The 22,523-nt window shown below is 43.7% G+C and overlaps 1 protein-coding gene across 1 annotated transcript in view; it reads right to left on the bottom strand.

The window, feature by feature from the left end:
• The window catches only part of PLCB2 (phospholipase C beta 2), a 71,469-nt gene that overhangs the window by 14,568 nt on the left and 34,378 nt on the right, over positions 1–22,523 (bottom strand). Inside the window, exons 12-23 of the mRNA XM_056851085.1 lie at positions 18,508–18,590; positions 16,670–16,754; positions 16,299–16,470; positions 15,457–15,551; positions 13,749–13,845; positions 10,412–10,496; positions 9,977–10,101; positions 7,728–7,882; positions 6,866–7,030; positions 4,204–4,303; positions 2,755–2,859; positions 23–108 (exon numbers count right to left, since the gene is read on the bottom strand). Of these exons, the coding sequence (XP_056707063.1) occupies positions 23–108; positions 2,755–2,859; positions 4,204–4,303; positions 6,866–7,030; positions 7,728–7,882; positions 9,977–10,101; positions 10,412–10,496; positions 13,749–13,845; positions 15,457–15,551; positions 16,299–16,470; positions 16,670–16,754; positions 18,508–18,590 (1,353 nt within the window). The remainder of the gene's footprint in view (positions 1–22; positions 109–2,754; positions 2,860–4,203; positions 4,304–6,865; positions 7,031–7,727; positions 7,883–9,976; positions 10,102–10,411; positions 10,497–13,748; positions 13,846–15,456; positions 15,552–16,298; positions 16,471–16,669; positions 16,755–18,507; positions 18,591–22,523) is intronic.

A 22,523-nucleotide genomic window follows, 5' to 3' on the forward strand; every position in this document is an offset into this window, starting at 1 on the left:
TTTCAGCAGCTGCAGGACTCACCTCCATATCAGCCTCTTGACTTTTGCTTGACTTTTTGTCCTGTGCGCTAAAAAACTTGATTGGGTTGCAGAGGGCCATGGTCATATCTAGGAGAAAAATCCAAGACTTTCAATGCAACCGTCCATTTCCTGTTTCCTATTTCACAGTGCTTAGTTACACAACAGAATTCATACAGCCTGCATTTTGATTCTCTTGAGTTGCCCAAATTCATATGTAATTTTCCAGACTTGCTTAGTTATGCCCTAGATTTTTGCCATTATAACACTTCTGAACTTATATGTTGTTTTTTATCTTGATCTTCCTCCATTTATCCTCACAACAAACCTGAGGTAGGTTAAGCTGAGAAAGACTGACTGGTCCAAGGTCACCTAGTAAGCTTCATGGCTGAGTGGGTATTTGACCCTGGGTCTTACAAGTCCTAGTCCATTTCTAACCACTACACCACACAGGCTGTCCTTAGAGACAAATAAATGTTTATTGTAGTGTAAACTTTCATGGAGTCTTATACTCCAATAAAAACATGTTAATCTTTAAGGTGCCAGAAGACACACACACACGTTTCTTTTCCCCTCTAACTGTCTTTGTTTTGCTTAGGCTACTACAGAAAAATGTGCATGTATGCAAATCTCTAAGTAGGCACATTAGAACAATAGGTAACTCACAGAGCAACCCTATTCAGCTCCCCTTTCCCTGTGTGTGTCCTCTGTCAAACAACTGTTTGATTCCATTTCTGAAAAAGAAAAGTGTGCACAGCCACGGCTGCTGCACCTACAGCAATCTGGATCTGAGTTACATTATTAATATAAATATTATTTATCAGGTTGAAGGGATACAGGAATTTTACAGTTGAATTTAAGGGTTTATCATTGTATGATGTTTTAATTAAAGCACTTTGAGCCATGAGGATAAGCAGGGAATAAATGTTTTAATAGATAAATAATACATATAGAATAAAATGTGCTGTAAAGTCACAACCAATTCAATGTGACCCCAAGCACAGGGTGTTCAAGGCAAGAGATGAGTAGAAGTGGTTTGCCATTGCCTTCCTCTGCATATTATTTACGATTATTTATTATTATTTACATGTACCCAGAAAGTTTTGTTCGTTAGGTATTTTCAAAAATATGAATAATAGCATTAATGTTATTAGAGCTAATCAAACAAGATGCAGAGAGAGCTATGATTAGATTTCCTTTTGGAGGGTTTTTTAAAGTAAAAGGCCGCAACTCAGTAGGGAAAATAGCAGCTCCTGCAGGGCACGGACTGAGGATGAGGGTGGGGAAATAATATGGAGGGAAAGGATTACATCTGCTCCACTAGCACCTCTATCTCAATCCAGTTTGGGGACCTCTATGGCTGATTTTAACCACATCCCTCATGGAGGTTGAGGTAATTGTAGACCTTCCTGTACACTTAGTACTCTACTTTCATCTCTCTAATCTACTCTGAAAGACTGCTGTTCCACAATGCCATATTTGCCTGAGGAAACTTCAACCCCTTGTGTCAGATACCTTCTCCATACCATAAATATTTCACTTAGAATACTGTGGATGTTAATTGACCAAACAAAGCTACGTCTTAGAAAATAATGCTTACCAAAAAAACAACCTCCTTTCCTTTTTTTCCCCCTTCCTCACATTCCATCCTAGTCTTCCTACAAGGAACTCAGGGTGGTAAGTATGGGTGGAATAATCCCGTTTTTCCTCACAAAACCCTACTGAGATTGGTTAGGCTAAGAAAATAAGTGGCCCAAGTTTACTCAGAGAGATTCATAGCCTGAGGGCCAACTACACATTACATTTTTAACAGGGATCTAAGTCAGGGTCAGATCACACACCTTTTCAGGGAGTTCATTGCTTCCCAGGAGACCAATTCAGATTGAAACTGTAGGAAGAGAGGTTTAGACATTCTCCCCTACACAAATTTTCCAACCTGAAATGGTCCTGGAGAGCCATTATTTGCCCCACTGGGGAACCAACTGTATAGCTGCATCAGTACACATGCAGTCCCCCAGCAGGGATAATAAAGGCTCCCTACATCCAATTCAGGTCAGGAAAATGGTGTGTGTATTGGCCGGGGGCAGGGTGTCTAAGCCTCCTCTCCCTTCTTGCTACAGTCCCAATCTGAATCGGGCCCCCACATGGATGGTGCGCTCAGAGCGCATGTGTGACCTGACCAGATACATCCTGTTGAAAAACATAATGGGAAGTTAGACCCTTTGAGTGAAGGTCCAAGCCTGTAACCATTAAACCACACTGCCTGTCCTTTGTGCATCAAAGACCTGCCACCATTACATGCCAACTGCATCTAACAGAACACATCCCCAACAGCAACAGAGCGATGCCCATATCTCAAAGAAGAAGAAGAAGAGGTGTTTTTTATATGCCGACTTTCTTTACCACTTAAAGGCAGAATCAAACCAGCTTACAATCACCTTCCCTTCCCCTCCCCACAACAGACACCCTGTGAGGTAGGTGGGGCTGAGAGAGCTCTTAGAGAGCTGTGACTAGCCCAAGGTCACCCAGCTGGCTTCATGTGTAGGAGTGGGGAAACAAATCCACTTCACCAAATTAGCATCCGCCGCTCATGTTGAGAAGCGGGGAATCAAACCCGGTTCTCCAGATAAGAGTCCACTGCTCCAAACCACCGCTCTTAACCACTACACCAAGCTGGCTCCCGTTTCCGCAACAGAGGAATGTATCTCCCATTTCAAAGAATTTCAAAAGCAATACCTGCCCATGAGTCAGGAACATAGTCTTTCATTTCCACATAGACGAAGAGAGAAGGCAGATTAAGTGGCATGTTGCACTCGCTACGAAGGCAGATGTGGTGATAGCCTAAAACAGAAAGCAGATGTCCCAACAGGGAGATTTGCTACAAACAAGCGGCAAACAGAATACTAGTAAGGAACAAAATTCAAGTCCAGTGTACCTTAAAGAGAAACAAAATTTTGCAGGATATAAGCTTCATGAGTCAGAGCTCACTTTGTCAGATAGCGTACGAAACTCTTTTAAGACAATGATGAGGGCAACAAGCTGAGGAGGTCACTTCAAAAGGCAGTTTTTGCATATCAGTAAGGACAGCAGAATAGGAAGTTGCAGAGCTAACCCATGGGTGGCAAACCACCAGGACGTTCTCCTGCAAAATCCCCATCAAAATGAACAAGTCCTTCTCATTGCCTGGGGTTTGCAGAGGAGCACTCCTACTATATTCTGTTGTATTGCCAGTACCAAACTGTCCTGAGCAGAAAATGCCATAATTCCCTTACATAAACCAATGGCGTGTCTTTGTCTGTGAATTTAGTGCATAAATTTACCTTTAAGGCCCTCAATGGGTTGGGGCCAGAGTGCTTGAAGGATCATCTCTACCTGTATTGTACAGCCCTCAAGACGGTCTTCTGAAGCCCTGCTTTCTGAGTCCCTAATTGCAGAGGTGAGGCAGGTGGCAACGATAAACAGGGCATTTTCAGTGGTAGCATCTTGCCTTTGGAATGCCCTCGAGGCTCACCCAGCACCTACCTTACCTTCCTAGGGAACAGACTAAAACATTCTTTTTTATGCAGGCTTTTAGCTAGGTTTTTTAAAAAAAATCTTTTAGCTGTTTTATGGTCTGCTTCTGGCCTAAAGACTGTTCTGTCCATATTTTTCTGTGCTGCTCATTGTTTGTTTTACTCTGTTTTTACACCCTGCCTTGATTTTGAATAGTTTGTTTCAATGGTTTCAGCTTGTCTCTAAAAGCTTAGTTTTGTTTTTAATGCCTGTATTTTAAAGGCTTTGTTTTATTGTTTTAGCTGTAAGCCACCTTGAGAAATAAAAACTTTGCTTCTCTTTGCGAGAAAGAGATGGTATAATATAATGGTGGGCAGAAACATCATGACTGAAAGGCTGTCATATAAAATGCTAGATTTTCAGCTTTAAAAAGAGATGGCTCGACATGGTAAAACCAGATGGTATTTGTAAAACTAACAAGCATCTGGTTTAATATCAAGATGAGGATTTTTAAAAAATATTATGCACAGTTGACCATAAAACTTGTGGTCTTTGGTAGTGGTATGTAATATTTGTAGAGAACAAACTAAATTACTGGATGTCCTCCTTAAGGTCAACTGCTATTACCCAAGCCATGACTATCTAATGTGCTTTTTCACACTTGAAGAAAATCAGTCCAAGCCCAACTCTTACCTGAACATACAGCAGTGATGGGAATGATGCGTTGACCAATGAACTTTCCTCCTTCCTCCAAAGCCACAACTCTGAGAGAAGCCAACTCGGGCATCATAATCTGGCCCAAAAAAAGATGAAGCAATTAGGAGGCTTCTCTTAAACCCTCACAAGCTTCTGGCATGCTGAGCAGCTACTTTCAGAGCCACACAAGGGGCACTATCACACATGCTGAATAATGTACTTTCAATCCACTTTCGATGCACTTTGCAGCTGGATTTTACTGTGTGAAATGGCAAAATCCTCTTCCAAATGATTGTTAAAGTGCATTGAAAGTGTACTGAAAGTATATTATTCAGTATGTGTGAAAGTGCCCCTATACGTTTGGTGTTTACTGTTCTTCTGCATGGGAGTTGGGTCTTCTTTTTAAAAAACAACAACAAAAAGGGCACATGGGTGGGGGTGACTCTCCTGCTCCCTCACCTTCCATCCAACAACAATAGTGAGCCAGACCAAGGAGAAAGGTGCCAGAAGTAATCACGGGGTGAGTGGTGGGTGGGGTAAGGCAAGTGAGGGAATGATCAGCTCCCCAGAACCACACACCTTTTTTTTAGTTCTTAAAGCTGAACACTTACCCACCCCACTTGATGTGTGAATGGGGCACATGGTGTATGAACCAACAAATGCAGCTGCCAGCATCACATCTACTCTGGGCCTGAGGCAGCATTATTAAAAAAAAAAAAAAAACAGGAGCCACCAAGCATCTAACTAGCTCATTCTGTGGAAGGAAATTATTTTTCACATTTTTTTTCAGACTCATCGGCCAGCTGCCTATTACCTGCTGCAAAGTAGCAAAAGATTTTCTCATCTGACCTAGAATCTTGAGGATTACATCTGGCCCACCAAAAGAAGCTTACAAACCCAATTCCATGGTGCTGATCTGTATGCAGTACAATCGCTTCTGAAAACCAAATCTAATCAAGGGACCTGATTGAGTCTGGTACGTGTCAGAGAATACAAAGCAGCACTGCTTCTGAACACCTCTCTCATACCTTCCTGGCTTCATTACAATGCACATCAATGCAGAATATAAATGAATATAAAGAAATTATAATTGAACAGTGATGCTGGGAATGTAAAACCCTTGCTTGTGCAAGGCTCCAGATGGATGGAGTCACAAATTGAGTCACTGGAACTACATTTGCAGCACTGGAATTCCAGCATAACGTGCAAGCGGGCCATAGTATACTGCTGCATGCAAAAGGGTTGGCAATAGGATGCCATGGGTAAGTAGGGTTGCCAACTCCGGGTTGGGAAATACCTGGAGATATTTGGGGGAGGAGCCTGAGTAGGATGGGGTTTGGGGAGGGGAGGGACTTCAGTGCCATAGAGTCCAATTGCCAAAGCAGCCATGTTCTCCAAGGGAACTGATCTCTGTCACCTGGAGATCAGTTGTAATTGCAGGAGATCTCCAGCCACCACCTGGAGCTTGGCAACCCTATAGGTCAGTGCTTTTGGGTTATATGCTGGTTATATGACCAGCATCACCCTTAAATTACTGGGGCAGCAAAAAAATGAGGGGATGTTGGGGAGATTTTTGTTGTTTGGATGGGAGCTGAGCAAATTTTTTCATAGTGGGAACAGCTGGGCCTAGGAAAATGGCTGTCAAGCAAGACATACCTTTAGCTTGTCTGAGGAGCCAAGGACATCTGATTTTTGATTGATTATCCTTAAGAATGGTTGTTGCTCAAGCAACAACCAATTGAATGTGTTTATTCTGGGCAGCTCTTTGCCCATCACTTCTACTGTGTACTTCAGAGGTCCCCAACCTTTTTTGATCCTGTGGGCAGCTTTGAAATTTTGAGAGAGGGTGGTAAGCACCACCTCAAAATGGCTGCCACAGGAGCCAGAGCCAAACTAAATACCTCCCTCCTGACACCTCCTAGGAAGGAGGAAATCGTGAAGGAGGAGTAGAACCACACACTGGCTAAGTAAAGCCCAGTCCTCCAGTGGGAAAAGCTTTCATTTGAAAGAGGGCAGCCAGTAACAAGCAATGCCATACAATGGCCCTCCCCACCTCCTGAAAAGCTTGGAAGACACCCAAGGAAGTATTGGTGGGCACCATGGCACCCACAGGCTCCATGTTGGGTAACCCCAGTTTACATAGTAGGTACTGTTAATACTTTTAACTGTAACCAGACTCTAAAAAAATGTACAGTGCAACGCAGTGGGCATAGATCCCTATATCTCCCTTGAATGACCTACTTCAGAAGGATACTGAGAAGGTGAAGGAAATCAGGCTTATGAAGCATCCCTTGCCCTAAATGTGCCATAGGAACTATGATTTGTATATCAACCTCTGGTCCAAAAAGTCTTTGCCAGGGTCTCAGATGATTCTTGCTAAACAACCAGGTATTTTCTGGGTGTTTAAAGTATACATTATGGCTTAGTGATAGATCACGATGGGTAACCATGTTAGTCTGTTTGTAGTAGAAGAAAAGGGCAAGAGTCCAGTAGCACCGTAAAGCTAACAAAAATTCTGACAGGATATGAGCTTTCATGAGTCACAGCTCACTTATGGATTGGTGTTATGCAACTGCTGGCCTGTAGAAAAAACTAATCTTGATTCCTGGAAACCAAGCTTATCACTGGAAGAGACATCGCAGATTCAGAGTGTTGTTACCTTTTCAAATACAAAAGCATCCTCCTTCCATACAGGATTGATTGAGTTGGCAGTTGGTGTCAGTTTAGTTCTGTATCGGCGTTTGGGATCACCAGGCAGGCCGAACAACTCCACTTCTACATAGGACTTCACACTGCGCTCTGAGAGGAACTGGCCAGAAATGATCTACCAGTGAACAGAAACAACATCAGCACAGTACCTCCTTTTAAACCCAGTTCTGGCCAAGTTAGTGTCTGGTGTTCTCTTTACTTTAGAGGCATGTCTGCCTAATTTCTTTCTTTATGGGGCTGATCTATATGTTCAGACAAACCCCTGGAACAGTGGTTCCTGGGACCAGGTCACTTCAGAAAGTGGCTGGATGACAGCATGAATGAATATATCAAGGACTCCCTCTCCATGCAAACCAGTCATGTCAGGTAATCTAGTCTTCTACAAACATACCTTGGAGATAGTGCGGGTTGCGAGAATTACCAAAATGTAACACAGAACCATGAAGTGTTGGGGAAATTGTTGGAAATAAAAATGGCGCCAATAGATTTGCTCAAAAACACAATATCAGCAATGCACAATAAACTGAGGCACAATAAAATGAAGTATGCCTGTACATTTCTACATACAGGATGTGTTTTGCAAATACTGAACAGAAAGGAGGAGTGCTTTTCAGGAATACTTTTACTACCTTGCCATTTATTAACACTGGGGAAAAATACGTTGTCATAATAACATCACCCTCTTGGACAGCACAAGAAATACTTTTTCCTATGAGGAGCCTTGCTGAGTGGTAAATGCACAGGAGGGCTTAGTCTTAGACCCATGGCGAAAGGGCCACAAGTGCAGGAATAATCCAGTGGTTTGTACTTGCCGTTATTGACAATGTGCTTGCCACCACTACATCAATGCGGTCCACAGAGAAAGGGTCGAATTGCTTATCTGGCCGGCGCATGAAGATATGTTTGAGGAGGTATCCACTCTGCCCGTTGAATTCAAACAGAGCCATGTTCTGTTGCATGGGGACATCTGTAAGAGGAAGATGAAAGGAAGGACTGGCAGGGACCTGGGACAGGAACTCCTTGAGGGGTGCCGCTATCCTTTACCTATAGACCTCGCGGCTAGGGTGGATTGGACGCGGCACACCTCCCTCGAGCACTAAAAAGGCTTGGCAAGGAAGAGCGGGAGCCGTACCACATGTGACGGCTCGGAGCTCAGAGCCAGGGTGGGTCTCGCCCTTAGAGCGGGGATGCAAAAGCAAGAGGAGGCCTGACTCTTCAGCATCCCCACAATGGCCCGCACTGCAGTCAGTTATTGGGGATGTTTTGGTTTTGTGCGCTGCAGATCCCTATTGAATGATTAAATAAAGTTGGCCCTTTTATTACCCCAGCTCTGGTGTCGGCTCTCATTATTTACGCATCCACGGACAAAGACAGGTGTGCCTGTTAGTATGTGTATGGAGAATGGATGAAGTTACATGTCAACAGTATCTTCCCATGCTTCTCCTAGGATTAGCCTTCTTTACACTGTAAAGTTGTTTTGTGCAGTGGAGACAGGTTTCAGAATGGTCTTGTAGCAAAAGATTTTTTTAAAAGTACCCTGGTACCCTTTACATGAATTAATTTCTTGGCTTGGATCCTGTGGTAACTCCCCATTGGCAGAAGGGAGTGCTGTTACTGCACTAGAACTCCTTCACCTCTCCCCTCCTGCTGTAGCCCAAAACACCCTGGGATGGTGCTCCTAGGGGATAGGGGATTCCAAAAAACCAGCATGAGGAGAGCTGGAGGTCTCCAGTGGAAGGCAGAACTGGTAAAAGTGTCCCCCTTCCATTTTCAGACAACAGGCTAGCTTACTGTATCATATATATGGGTTTAGGTATGCTTTAAAATGATTATTTTCCTACACAGGTTACTACTTTTGAGTAGGAAAGTCACCTTCCATCACTGCAGCAATGTGGTCAACAGAGAAAGACTCAGATTTGGAAAGTTGGTACTTAGGGGGCACTACCTGTTATATTCCTATACTGTTTTCCTTTTCTTCCTGCATCAGGCCTTGGTGCAGCTCATCCTCAAACGCTGGTCCTCCTTCTCCATCCTGAAGGTCTCAATGTGTTATCTACTTTCCCAATTCCTCATCTCCCATATCTACCTGCTTTCCCTATATCACCAGTCCTAAGAAATTCCAAGTCCTAGTTACAGATATTTATATTATGGCGGCACTTACAACGTTATTTATTATTTTGTCATTCTTATATTCTATTAGATATATATTTAACCATGTTTTGAATAAGGATAAACACCAATCTTCTTCATAGTGATTTAACATACCTCACCACAAGTGTGCACACTCATAAAACCAATTCAGACTGACTGAATAACAGAGGGCAAAGCTACCAGCAGGTGAAATGTTCCCCCCGCCCCAAAATGAGCTCATAGGTTCACTTGTCTCCCTGCAATTCCTGTCCTGATTCAGAAACATTTTAAAGTGCTGGTGTTAACCCTGTAATATCTTTCTGCTTAGATTCCTTAGGCCCCCTTAGGGGGGGCAGTTAAGCAGTGGCTGCTAGAGGCGCTCCTCCAAGGCTTCCTGGCCGCCATGGAGGGAAAAAGAGCAGTTTAAAATAATTTTTTAAAGGGGGAAATGCCCCATTGAACAAAGTGAGGCTGCACTACCATTCCTCCCCTATGCCAGTGTGGGCATTCTGAGATTTAGTTCCTGGAGTGGCTGCGCTGGTGGTGGTGGCCGGCGGAGCACCATGGCTCCCGGATGTTGGCGTGTTTGCACTACACACTGGCATAGGTGCCACTTTATTCCATGATACAGTGGCACCTACGCCGGTGTGGGGTCACGCCAGCTCCTAAGGAGATTCACTCCCCTTTCAGGATTGTAGCCTTAAATTTCAAAGCACAACTATTTTCCAAAGATACTCTGCTACAAAAAAGTTCCAATAAGAAATAAACAAAGGAAAGAATACAAATGAATAAGTACTGGAAAAGATGCAAGGGAGAAGAAAAACAGGAATCAAGTCAGCTTTGGGAAAAGTTCGCAAAAGTGAGGAAAGGACTGGAAGCGCGAGCGTAGACTCAGATGGGAAGGGCCTGTAAGAGGGGCCCACTCACTCACCTGTGGTCTGGAAGTTTAAGGCCACCATTTGGCTGCCAACATTCCAGAACATCTGAGGCATGTAGTTTGAAGAATCCATACGGGTGCCCTTGGGATAAATTCGGCTCATCTGCCTCTTGTTATAACTGAATATATTTTATAAGAAATCAATCTCAGCACATTATTATGGTATACACATCCTGGGAGTAGCGGATCATTATTTTTTTTAAAAATAAGTGAAATAGTTTTTGGTATTTGATGAGTGTAACAAATAAGTTTGGCTGCTCTGCAGTTTTCTATCAAAGAGGGAAGCCTTTTTCTGTCTGAAATTCAGCAAACAGAATCCTGTTGTTTAAAACTCAAAATTAACCAAAGCCAAAAAATGCACACACCCTTATTTAGGACCACCATCATCAAGGTATGATTTTGGAAGCAGGGCCATTGAAGTAAGGATACTCAACAAACTGGATGGGAGATTTGGTCAACAGCTCGTAAGCCTTCATCTCAGTGAAAGAGGAAACGACATAACTTCGATTCTTCTCTAGAAAAACAAACAAAGTAAATACAAAACATGCCTCATTCCTAGTATTAAGGCTCCAAACTCTTCTCTTCTACCCCATTTGCTCTCCAACATCCACCCCCTCTCCCCAAACTATCCCTCACAAATCAAAATATGACTAGTGTATATTTCTCTGGCACAGAGCTTAAACAGGACATATGAAAGTAGATTTGGGCTTTGGAGGCGACTTCCAGACAGGATCAGTTTATCCAGGGGAGTTTCACTGTTACCACTGAAGCACCCAGACAATGTCATCCTAGCAAGTGCTTTAGTTCTGAGAGGAATTCAACTGCTTACCAACAGAGTAAATGGAGTTACTTGCCCTCTCAAGAATGATGGTTGCATGTATTTTTCTGTGCGGCTGTTGTGCTACTGCCATGGGAACATCATGATGTTACTGGGAGGTACTTCACAACATCCCTTCATCACCTGTTGAGGTCCTTCCTTTTATCCCTTATTTCTTCAAACACCATGTACTTACCCTGTTCCCCATCTGTCTTGGCTCTGAAGGCATCTGAAGTTCAGCAGAGCTTGTTACATATAACTCTAAAGGCCTCTAATCTAATGTGACAACTGGCCTTTGCTAAAGGTGACTGCTGCTGCTGGAGCCTAAGTTCAAAGGTGGCTTTGAGAATTCAAAAAGGGGACAGGAGCTTGGCAGCCACTGGGATGATGTATCTGGACTGGCTGAGTCTTCTCTGGAACAGGATAAGGTGAATTTTGCCCATCGCTCATGTTTTTACCACAGCCATTTATTTTTTGTAAAGCATGATTCTAATTAGCCCTTTGTTCACTTTCCAGGCCATCTGAATTATTCTTTCTTCTTGTTGAGGGATTTATGGAGCAGGGATTTGTCCAAATATATATTTAGTGAAAGCGTGCAAAATGGCTTATAATGCCAGTAACTTTTTGTCTGGCAGTGATTCACTTGGAGCTAAAACCTGGAGGGAGAAGTTCTGCATTTCATCAGGCTTTTACATCAGTTCCATAAATCTTCCCAAGGTCGGTCCCTCAGTACTTGGCCCAAGTTCATGAATCTTTTGATTAACTTTGGCAGATGTAATGAAAGCATGGAACATGATCCATGGGTTCAAGTACACAATCTTCTCCCTCTCCATGATGATGGCGGCTATGGAGGAGGCAGGGCACGGAGGGACACAATTCAGCTCTCAATCACACCAGCGCAGATGGCACAGAAACTCCATCAGCAGCAAAGTTTCTCTGGCTTTGTACACCTCTGACCGACTGAATGTAAATGCCTACTGAGGTAAAACTAGATGAAGCATGGTAAATCTGTGACTGGATTTAATTTTATTTAAAACCAGCAGGGCAGGGATCCCAAACTGGATAGGGGACATAGTGCAGGAAGGGGGGAAATGTAATCCTTTCTCTCATGTCATTTTTCTGATCTAAACCAAACCTCCAAACCACATTTTGCCCCACGGAGGCAACGTATATTTTCTCCATAGGACAAATAGCAGTTTTGGGAGGTGAAGTGACTTAGATCAGAAAAATGGCATGGGAGGGAAAGAAAATATCATTTTCCTCCTGTGCCATGTGTTCAATCCAGTCTGAGGAGCCCTGCAACCATTAAATATAATATAAGAAGCCACGAGTTTTGATCATGAATCAAAGCTTGTGAGACTTTAGTCTCCCAGCAGAACCTTATGAAAGGAAACAGGAAAAGGCTTCTGGTGGGCTGTTCAATTGCCTGGCGCTTCTTGGCTTTGACCCAAGCATGTTGTAATTTGTGCTGCTCCTTATTGCGCTCTCCTCAGTCCCTACCTGTAACTGGGCTGCTTCTGTATCCAACCTAGTCAGTGGCCTATCACCCATATCCAGTTATGCCACTCACATCCCAGCTTGGATTAGACACTGAGGCCCCTTTCAGATTATTGTTCTAAACCGGTTGTCATCCATTGTTGGCCAATTTCCGAGTAAAGTGATACAGAGATGAGTGTTTCATACAGCTCATTTCAATCCATCCACGAGCTGTCTCTAAAGAGCTCAGAAGTGCTCTGGCCATTTCAAACAGTGCTGCTTTCCCCCCAGCCTTTTTCCATGGAATGTTCTTTTTTTTGCTTAAAAACATGATTTGGGATTCATGCTATATTGCTATAGCTCCATAGCAATCCATTGCATCCCAGTGCTGGTGATATAGCACTGAATTGCTATATCACCAGCACTGGGATGTACTGGATTGTTATGGTGCTATAGTGCTATAGCACAAATCTCAAAATGTTTTTTAAAAGCCAAAAAAGCATGCTGTGGGAAAAGGTGTGGGGGGGAAGCGGTCCTTTTGGAAGCACTCCAGACATTTTACACAGCATGCTGCAACATTTCAGAAGCACAAGGAAAAACTGAAAACAGGAGAATGCAGTTTTCATAAAAACCGGCTGAGCCCCGGGATGCTAACAGGACACAAGCGGCTTTGTTTGAAATGGTTTTTTAAAAAAACCAGTAGCAACCAGGAGCCAAAATGGTTGTGTCTGAAATTACACACAAAAAACCTGTTAGCAACTGGCTGCTAAAACAGATTATAAGGGCAGTTTAAAAGAGACCTGAGTTAATTTGTGTCTTTTTTTATGATCACATACTTGGATCAGAGAACCCCACCCCCAACAAAGATGTCAACATTCAAACATGTCAGAATTCCTGCATACAAAGCATGAGAAAGAATTACTCTGACAAGCTTACTATTCACCATCATATGAATCATTATTTGCAGCGCAATTTTAAGTATAGAAACCTTCTTCTAAGCTCATTGACTTCAAAGGATTTAGAAGCATAAAACTCTGCTAAGGATTACAGTCTTAGTTGACTTTTATGCTGCCTTCTACAAAAAGGTACCCAAATACATCATTTTGTTGCTTGTCCATTTCTAGATAGGTTCACACACAGGTAATTCCCAGAATCAATTTCAGTGCAGAAGAGACATCATGTTGGAAGTGGCCCTAAGCTTGGAGGCAAACATTATTACAAAACCATGATGGTTATTTCTTGTTCAGGGAAAAGCAGCCTCTGGAGTGGGCAACTGGAGCAGAAAAGCAAGGGAGGGTACTAAACGCTTTCCCCACCTGCTCCATATTGTTTCTCTACACTGATTTTCCTCTTACAGAGACTGTAACGTATAGTTAAGCCCTAAGAGGAAAACAATCCAAATGACTGCTAGTGTACCTTGCTCTAACTATTTGGCAACAGTTTATTTAATTAGGGGGGGGGGAACTTCCTTACGTGCAGAGGTTTCAAATGTGTCAAATTTGATGGGTTGAATGTAATTAACCAGGCTGGACATTTCTTCATAAGCTGTCACTTCCAAACCCGCAGTACCCTAAGCAAAACAAGAACAGTTAGAGGTGAAAAAGAAACACAGACGGGAGTCTTCTGACACATTAAAGAGTAACACATTTTTTATTAGAGCATAAGGCTCCATGAAAGTATACACTACAGTAAACATTTAATAGTCTTTAAGGCGCCATAAGATTCCCATTTGTTTTTGCTGCAAGAGATTAGCGCACCTACCCTACTGGACTTAGAAACCCAGACACACAGCACCGTCTATGTGAAACCCAGTTTTGTGCGGTGGTAGGCCAAGTTGTGATGAACAATCATTGGATAGAATTCAGAGTTGTGACCACAGAGTTTTTCTCTTCACAGTGGTTGCCCTGTGATTGTATAACAACTCTCAATAAAAAGATCTCAAAGAACATTAAATAAGTGATGAGCTAGCTAAGGGAGGGGGTGCACACATGTGCAGAAAAATACATCATTTGGGCATATGTCCTGAGCTGTATGAAGATCAGTGTACACAGATAGGACTATGTGTAGCTCCTCCTCTGGTCCAGCTGCCATGGTAACATTGCATGGGCCAAACTGGATGAGATGCTGGAGATCCATGATAAGACTTCTTTCCAAAACATCCACAATAAAGCTAGGGGAAGAGGTGGGTTAACCCTTTCCATTTGGATTGTATTCCCACAAATTCCTTTCCCCGTCTCCAGACACATACATAAAGTGGCAATTTGCCCCTTGGGTAAAACTTTCAGGAAACAATGAAAGCGTTGAGTTTAGGAGAATGGATGTAGTCCCCATCTTTGACACCCTCCCAATCAAAGAGTTAATTGGCATGATCACACAGAATTGAACGGAGGCCAATAAAAATAATTACAGCTATGCTGTGAACTTCCAGATGTTATTTATTAATTATTTATAAACTGGACTTATATCCTGCCCTCTATCCCAGCCAAAGCTGGGCTCAGGGCTGCTCACAACCATCAAGCTATCAAAAAATACAGTAAAAATATACAAAAATAAACAAATTAAATACTGGTTTAAAAGCCAACAGTTCTAGATGTAAAATCAAATAGGCGCTCACAGGCCTGCAATTTTTGGCACACAGGCCCGCAGCCAGCCTGAAGAAAGACATCCCATTCATTTCGGCTGGGCTTTCATAGTGACAGTGTGATTTAGTTAGGATCTTAAATTTCCCAGCAGCTTCATCAAGACGATGAAGATGAAAATGATTAACATTCACTAAGTAAAGAAAATAAAAGGCACAGCCTCTTGAAATAAGTGTGCTCCAAGGGATATCTGTTTCAGAGTCAGTAAAAGCAACGTTTGAATCTTGCCTCCAGGTCAAGTTAACATCACACATTCCACTTAGCAGAAAAAAAATGTGTTAAGTAACTGTTTCATAATGGAACCATATTTCCATAATGCCCATTAGCATGACCCAGTCTGTGGCTTTGGATTTAAGCTGAAACCTCCAGCCCTGATAAAGGGCGAAAAAATTCAGGTCATTTCTACCTCGACTACTTTCATCCTTTATCATTTAAAGAGGGGAAAATCCACATGCATAGGTGTGACCTCACAAAAAATTGTTCAGGCCAAGGCACCACAAGGCTCTTTCAAGGGAACAGACGCATGAGACCAGTATCCATACCTCATCAGACTGCATCTTTTTGATTTCTTCTTCATTCAGGTTCTCCAGGTCCTCCTCCGCTTCCGGCGCCTCTTCAGTTGCCTCGCCTGCCCTGGCTAATTATTCAGAAAGCACATGCAGACCTATCAGCAGTTTGTCTGAAATTCCTCCATAGAGGACATTTCCTTCCATATCCAACCCTCTAGCCAATGTGGACCTCTAAGAGCTAATTCACACAGGCATGTCTATCATTCAGGGCACATACAGATGTGAAGAAGATCACAGATTGGATCTTGTCATTGGATGGGGGAATGTTCCTTACCATAGCCAACTCAACCTTTTGCAGTGAAACCCTGGCATTTTCAATGCTGCCTCCCTAGATGTTCCCAAATTCTTATGGCCATGGCAAAGCTACACAATATTATTGCCTTTAACTTCAAGTAAAAGGATGCATTCAGATGTCACAACAAGCCGTATTCATGCCCATCACAAACAGAGGTTTGCTGGGATGACTGAGTATGGCCATTTGGCATACTGGAAGGAGCAAATGGATGGATAGCGCTCCAAAGAAACAGGACTTGTCAATAAAAATGTACAATAACCCCATAAGAATGCTAGGCTGTACGTGAACTAGGCTGTACTATCTCTAGTTAGGGAAACAAACAGGCACTCGTTTGGAGAGGCCTTTCTAGCCACTAATGAAACTATTAATTGCAGTAGTGTTCTAAAATGATGATGTCCTTTGTTTCCATGCAAAGCTATTTTGTACTTATCTGGCATTGAAGGAGCTCTTCTAAACCAAATCCTGGTGATCGTAATCCCCCCTCCAAGATAAGGTTAGTTTAATAACCTTAGTTTAATACCTGTGCTATCTTTCTCTGTCAGTATGGGCTGCTCAGCAGCTTCATCCTCTGGACCCCTCCCTTTCTTCAAAGTGTCTTGGTTCTCTCCAGGTGTAAACTGGTTCTTCTTATTCTTAATCAAGATTTTCTCCAAGAGATCTTGGGGGCTTGGTAGTGGAATCCCTGGTTTAAGCTGCAAAAATAAAAAAGCATCATTCATGTTGATGCAAAGTTCATGCTTTCATAAGAATAATTTGTTTTTTTGTTTTTTCTACAGAAGAATCTCACAAAGATGCAATGCAAACTGCCAAGAAGATAGTGGCAGAAAAGCCTTGTCTGAAGGCATGAAGCCTTCCTCCCTTGTAACAATTCAGCATCCTTTGTTTACTTACTGGGAATTTTTCCAGTGGCTCCGTCAGCAGCATATCCCCAAATATGGTTCTGCAGTATTCAGCCATCTTAGCCTGTTGCTTGGGCCTAACAAATAAGAAATCCAAGACTAAGGCACAAACAATCGCACCTCTGAACACCCCTGGCCCCAGCTTGCTGCAAATTTGTCTGCGTCTGCTTGCCACAGTTCAAAGTGCTTTAAGGCCCTAAACGGCTTCGGCCAGGGTACCTGAATGACTGCTGAATCCCATACTGTCCAGCCCACTAGTTAAAATCCTCCTCACAAGCCCTGCTCTCTGGGCCTACAGAAGTGATGCAGGGGGGTGACCAGAGACAGGACTTTTTCTGTGGTAGAACCTCGCCAAGGGAATGTGTTTCCCCTTGAAGCTTGCCTGGTGACTACCCTGCTCTCTTTTAGGTGACAGGCAAAAAAAAAATCTTTTTATCCAGGCTTTTAATTCAGGGGTTGACCTTTTAAAATGGCTTTTACAGTCTGCTCCTGTTTCACAACCCTGGTTTTAAGCAGCAAAATGTTGTGTTGTTTTTATGCTTTCGGTGGGTTTTTAATGCTGGTGTGATGGACAGTTGCATACATTCTGAGTTGTCCCAGTCATCAAACCACTTGATTGACAGGGGGTTTGAATGGAATTATAAGGATGGCAGTTAGAACTGACAGTTGAAAAAAAAGCTGTTAATGGACAGAGTGAGAGACAGCGGAGTGAGCTGCAAACTGTAGAGGATTCTTTGCTGGAGTGAGAGGAACACACGTTGGTTTAGGATCAAGAGGATCCATAACCAATTATACAGGGAAATAGCTCTAGTGTTGAGAGAGTGATCCATAAGCATTTAACAGGAAATAGCTCTAGTGAAAAGAGTGATCTCAGGCCAGTTTAAAGAAGAAAGTGGGAAATTGTGTATATGTTCCTAACTCCTCCAACTTAAGAACTCCTGCTTATGAAACAAAGCAGTGACTGCCAAGATGAATCAGTCTCAGTACATAATAAAAATATCAAGACTTGTCTGTGAACCACCTTAGATACATCTTGAATTACAAATATCACTTATATATAACCAGCATAAGTTCCTCTTCCTGTTCTGTTATAAGCCACATTCATGTTATGACACAGCCCAATCCTGAAGTGGGGGATGATCTGCGGTGGCTGGGAGCAGCGCAACCACACAGCCTCCTCTGAAGCTTCCTGGCCATCACAGAGGCATAAAAAGACTTTTAGTTAAATTTAAAATTAAAAACGGGAGAAATGCCCCATAGTGAGCACCAAGGCTGTGCCACCAAAACAGTGGCGCAGCCCTGCCACTCACAAGAGCATTCCTGGGGTGAAAGGGCTGTGGAAGCTGTCTAAAGGCAGCCCCACCCTAGGAAAGCATTCCCCCCCATGCTGGAGTGCAAGCCCTTCTTGGAAAGCCCTGCTGGTGTGGCTGCGCCGCCAGGGAGGGCGGTGGCACCCGGGCACCGGTGTGTTTTCCCCCATGCCAGTGTAGGTGGTGGCACCTATGCCAGTGCGGGGACATGCTGGCTCCTAAGGAGCTTGCCCCCCCCCTCAGGAATGGGCTCTTGGTTAACCATTTAAGTGATCAAGAGCTATCCCGGGATGATATTTTTTCATCGTAAATTTCTTTAATTCATCTGTTATTCTATTGGGCTCCACACTAGTTAATTTGGACATACATTATTATTTATTTATACCTCAAAAAAGGTGCTAACAATGCATCCATAATACTTGCATTCAACTTCCATGAATGCATTCCTCTCCCTTCCCACCCCGCAGTTTCCCATCCCTGAAAGAAAGTTTTCCTCAGTCAACAAACTCCTCATACTCACGAGTCCACATGGTTCTCAAAGGACAAGATCACAGGGTAGGGGGATGTTTTGAAGGCACTTTCTGCAATAGCCTCAATTGCATCCTGTATGAGGCAAGAGGCACAAAGAGCCTATGAAAACAGTGAACCAAGGTGCACCTCTTCCTAGATTTCAGGTCTGCTCAGCAGCTAATTCTATATGATTTCCTTGATAACCCAAGCATCTGGATTATCCTGTTTTTATATTACAGCACATTCCTGACTTCTGAGGACAAAAGTCTTCAGGAGGCCAGGAAAGGGCTGTACTGACATTGGGGCCCTCCCCACCAGTGTCCGGGCTACTTGCATTGCCGTAAGTGGCCCCAACGCTGGTGGGAAGGCCCAGACACCAGTCTCCTGGCACTGCTGTGGCTGCACCACTCCAGGATGCCAACAGGGCCTTCCACCAACGTCCCACCAGTGTAAAGTCCTGTGCTGGCATTCCGGGGGGCATTCCAGCATCCCCAAGGGCATTCCCAGGGCATGCCAGCGGGGAGGAGCTGCTTTTAGGCAGCTCCCTGTCCCCTTTCAGCCCAGCCACCAGTGGCAAGAACTGTGGTGCTGCTTTTTAGCAGGTGCAGCCTGTTCTCTATGGGTTAAAAAGCCCCATTTAAAATTTTAAAAGCCTTCAAAAGGCTTTTTTCAAGCTTTCGGCGGCTGGGAAACGGGTTAGGAGGCGCCGCAGCAGCACCTCCTCCCCGCCATCCCTGGCCGCTGACAGCTCAGGAATGGGCTGTTACAGGTTTGTTTTGGTTTTGTGCTCCTTTTAATGTTAGCACTCTAGCTGACAACAAGTGTATACAGAAACACTCAGAAGCATAGAGCAATCTCTCAGTTCTTGTATAATAGTGAACTTGTGCAATGGATTCCCATCCAGCATCCAATATTCTTGATGCAGTATTTTTATAAAAAGTAATAGAAGGAGAAAATTTGAAATTGGGTTTTCCATCAGCCCATGTCAAGGTTGAAAAGTAGCTAACTTTTAACGTTGTTCCATGAAATTTGCCACAGATGCCAAGACTCAAATACAGCACATACTTTTCAAAAAGGCTGTGATAATATGTTGAATCCTACATCTTCTGTTTATCATCAGTGATCTTTCTGACTTTCTCTCTTGCCAGCAGTCCTTTCTGACTCCAGGAAAGTTTATTTCTGGGGTTATGGGATCCGGGTTGACAGCCATGCAAGCCAAGAGGCTGTGGGGGGGGGGGGAAGGAGGAAGAGGACAAAATCACTCCCTTCTTCCTCTTCTATCAGGACAGAGTGATTTTGTCCCTTTCCCCCTTTCCAACTGCAGCCTCCGGACCTCAAGATTATTACTCTGGGTGCTTTCATACACACTGAATTATTCACTTTCAGTCCACTTTCCATGCACTTTAGCAATCATTTGCAAGTGGATTTTGCTGTTTCACACAGTTGCAAAGTGGATTGAAAGTGCTTTATTCAGCTTGTGGAAAAGTACCCATGTGACTCCTAAAACCCCAAGAATAATGTTTCCTGAGTTTGGAAAGGAGTGCTGTGGGGAGAGGGAAGTTGGGAAGATCTGTGATCCTTGTCTGAGCCTTGCACTGTATCCAGCCCAATGACGGAAGAGAGCAAGACTATAGAAACACAAGGAGACAGTGAGGAATCTAATGTCCACACAAGCTTCCCATTTGCCCGGTTATGGCAAGCAATTGTCTGCCAATTAACCGGGCTGCCCACCACTCCTCAGCTGGTTGACAGGCAGAAGCAGGGCAGCTGAAAGGGGGGAAGCGATCTGCATGCATAGCGCATGGGTGACACAATGATGTCACTTCTGGGTTTATCCTGGAAGTGCCAGCATCGTGATGGGGTTGCTTTGGCATTCTCCCCCCCAAATCTCTATGGTTTGCATAGAGTTTTTGGAGGACAGTGCTAGAGCATCCCATGTGATGCCGGTGCTTTCGGGGTAAACCCAGAAGTGATGTCATTGCACCGCCCTTACGGATCACCATCCCCAGCCCTGCCTCTACAAAACACCCGCTGGTGGCAAGGGAGTGCCTGGCAACCGTATGTCCATACGAATGGTGAGAAGGTTGGACTTCTTTAACTAGTTAGATCAGAATCAGGAAGTGAAATGCTGGTGTGTTCTGCATCACATTATCACTTGCATATCCTGCAACAAAACAAGCAAAGCCAAACAGTTGGACTGGGTCATCCTCAATTGCCATTGTACAAGGAATTTCACACAATGGGTAAAGGTAGTCCTCTGTGCAAGCACCGGGTCATTACTGACCCATGGGGTGATGTCGCATCCCGATGTTTACTAAGCAGACTATGTTTACGGGGTGGTTTGCCATTGCCTTCCCCAGTCATCACACATTACACAGAAGTAAAACCAAGTTTGCTTTGGTACTAAGTGCAAAATTTGGTGTTATCTCAATTCCGCTACCATCTCGAGCCTGCATTTATCAACACAAGGAAGCACTTACAGCAACATCAGCAGGCAAGGGGGCTCCATATCTGCTAATCCTCCCCAGAGCCACCAAGGGGGGTTGAGTAAATGCACAAAATTCCAGGAGGCCCAGAACACCCTGAAGACCCAGGAGCTGGGCAAGAAGACAGAGGTAATCTTTCTTGGAGTGACACCCATCATGGCTCTTGGCAGCCCTGATTCTGACAGGCAGCCCTGCCAAATGCCACCCAAGGCTGTTTGCCCCCACCAGCCTCAATTCATATCTCAGGGAAGACCTTAAAACATCCTGGGGAAGCATAATGTATGAAAAGGGTCCTCAGAGAGGAACCTTTTAATAATTAAAAAACTATAAGGCTCTAACATTCTCAAAGTAAATCCGGTAGATAGTTCACATGAACACACATGAAGCTGCCTTATACTGAATCAGATCCTCGGTCCATCAAAGTCAGTATTGTCTACTCAGACCGGCAGCAGTTCTCCAGGGTCTCAGACAGGCAGGGCTCTTTCCCATCACCTACCTGCCTAGTCCTTTTAAGTGGAGATGCCGGGGGATTGAACCTGGGACCTTCTGCATGCCAAGCAGATGCTCTACCACTGAACCACAACTCCTTCCTCATTACTTATTACTTTTTGCTTAATTTATTGATTTTATAAATAATATTGTTCCTAAAGTTTTATTAAGCTGGTGCCCTTCATTTTTCTTTATTTTTCGCCCTCCCTGCCCTGCTAATTGGTAGCTGATGGTAACACTGCTTTCTCTATAATTATCTGCCTTCTCCTGCTCCTGCTCCATTTATTCAGTGATGTCATGCAATCGTATACCTTGTTATTTTATAGCAGCATGCAACTGTTCTGCAGCAAACCAAACCTCGGTTCAAAAGTCAATTGAATTTTACCAGGGATTAATGTGGCCCAGGACTTCATATCACCCCTTGCAGAGTAATCCTGATTGAACAAGCAACTGATTGTCAGTGGGAGGCAGCCGCCGCATTGCTTCATGGAACCATTTGAACTGCATCTCAAAGGAAACTGCTCGAGGTTCAAAGCAGGAGCGGATCACCTCCCCACTCCCACCTATTTTGGGCTGAAATCCAGCCAAAGGCAGAAACTGGAGAGGGGAGGATCTCTATATATTACTTAAGCTATAATGAAAGCAGCTTGCTGTGTTAATGACTTTGTAATTCCTTTCCAAGGTTCATTGTTGTGATGTGGCCAAATCCTGCTGTACAATTATAGCCCTGGTAATGCACAACAACAGCCTCTATTTGCCCTATCAGCTCAGTGGGGCTGTGTAAAGGTAACCTTGATGTCTAGGTTGTAACATTTTTGTCACCAAAAACTACAAGCATATCAGAGAACTTGATCATTAAAGGGAAACATGGACCTCTGTTCTACTTCAGGCCCTGCAACTATTGCCGAAGGCCCTAATCCACTCATCCTAAGTACCATTGTACCCTTCTAAGTCCACTAATGTCAATAGGCTTACAAGGCTGTAACTCCAGTTAGGATGGTGGTGATGGTCACCCACATCCATTTACCCTTATAATCCTACATACAAGTCT

This window comes from Euleptes europaea, chromosome 6 (genome assembly GCF_029931775.1).
Source record: "Euleptes europaea isolate rEulEur1 chromosome 6, rEulEur1.hap1, whole genome shotgun sequence".
Taxonomy (NCBI): domain Eukaryota; kingdom Metazoa; phylum Chordata; class Lepidosauria; order Squamata; family Sphaerodactylidae; genus Euleptes; species Euleptes europaea.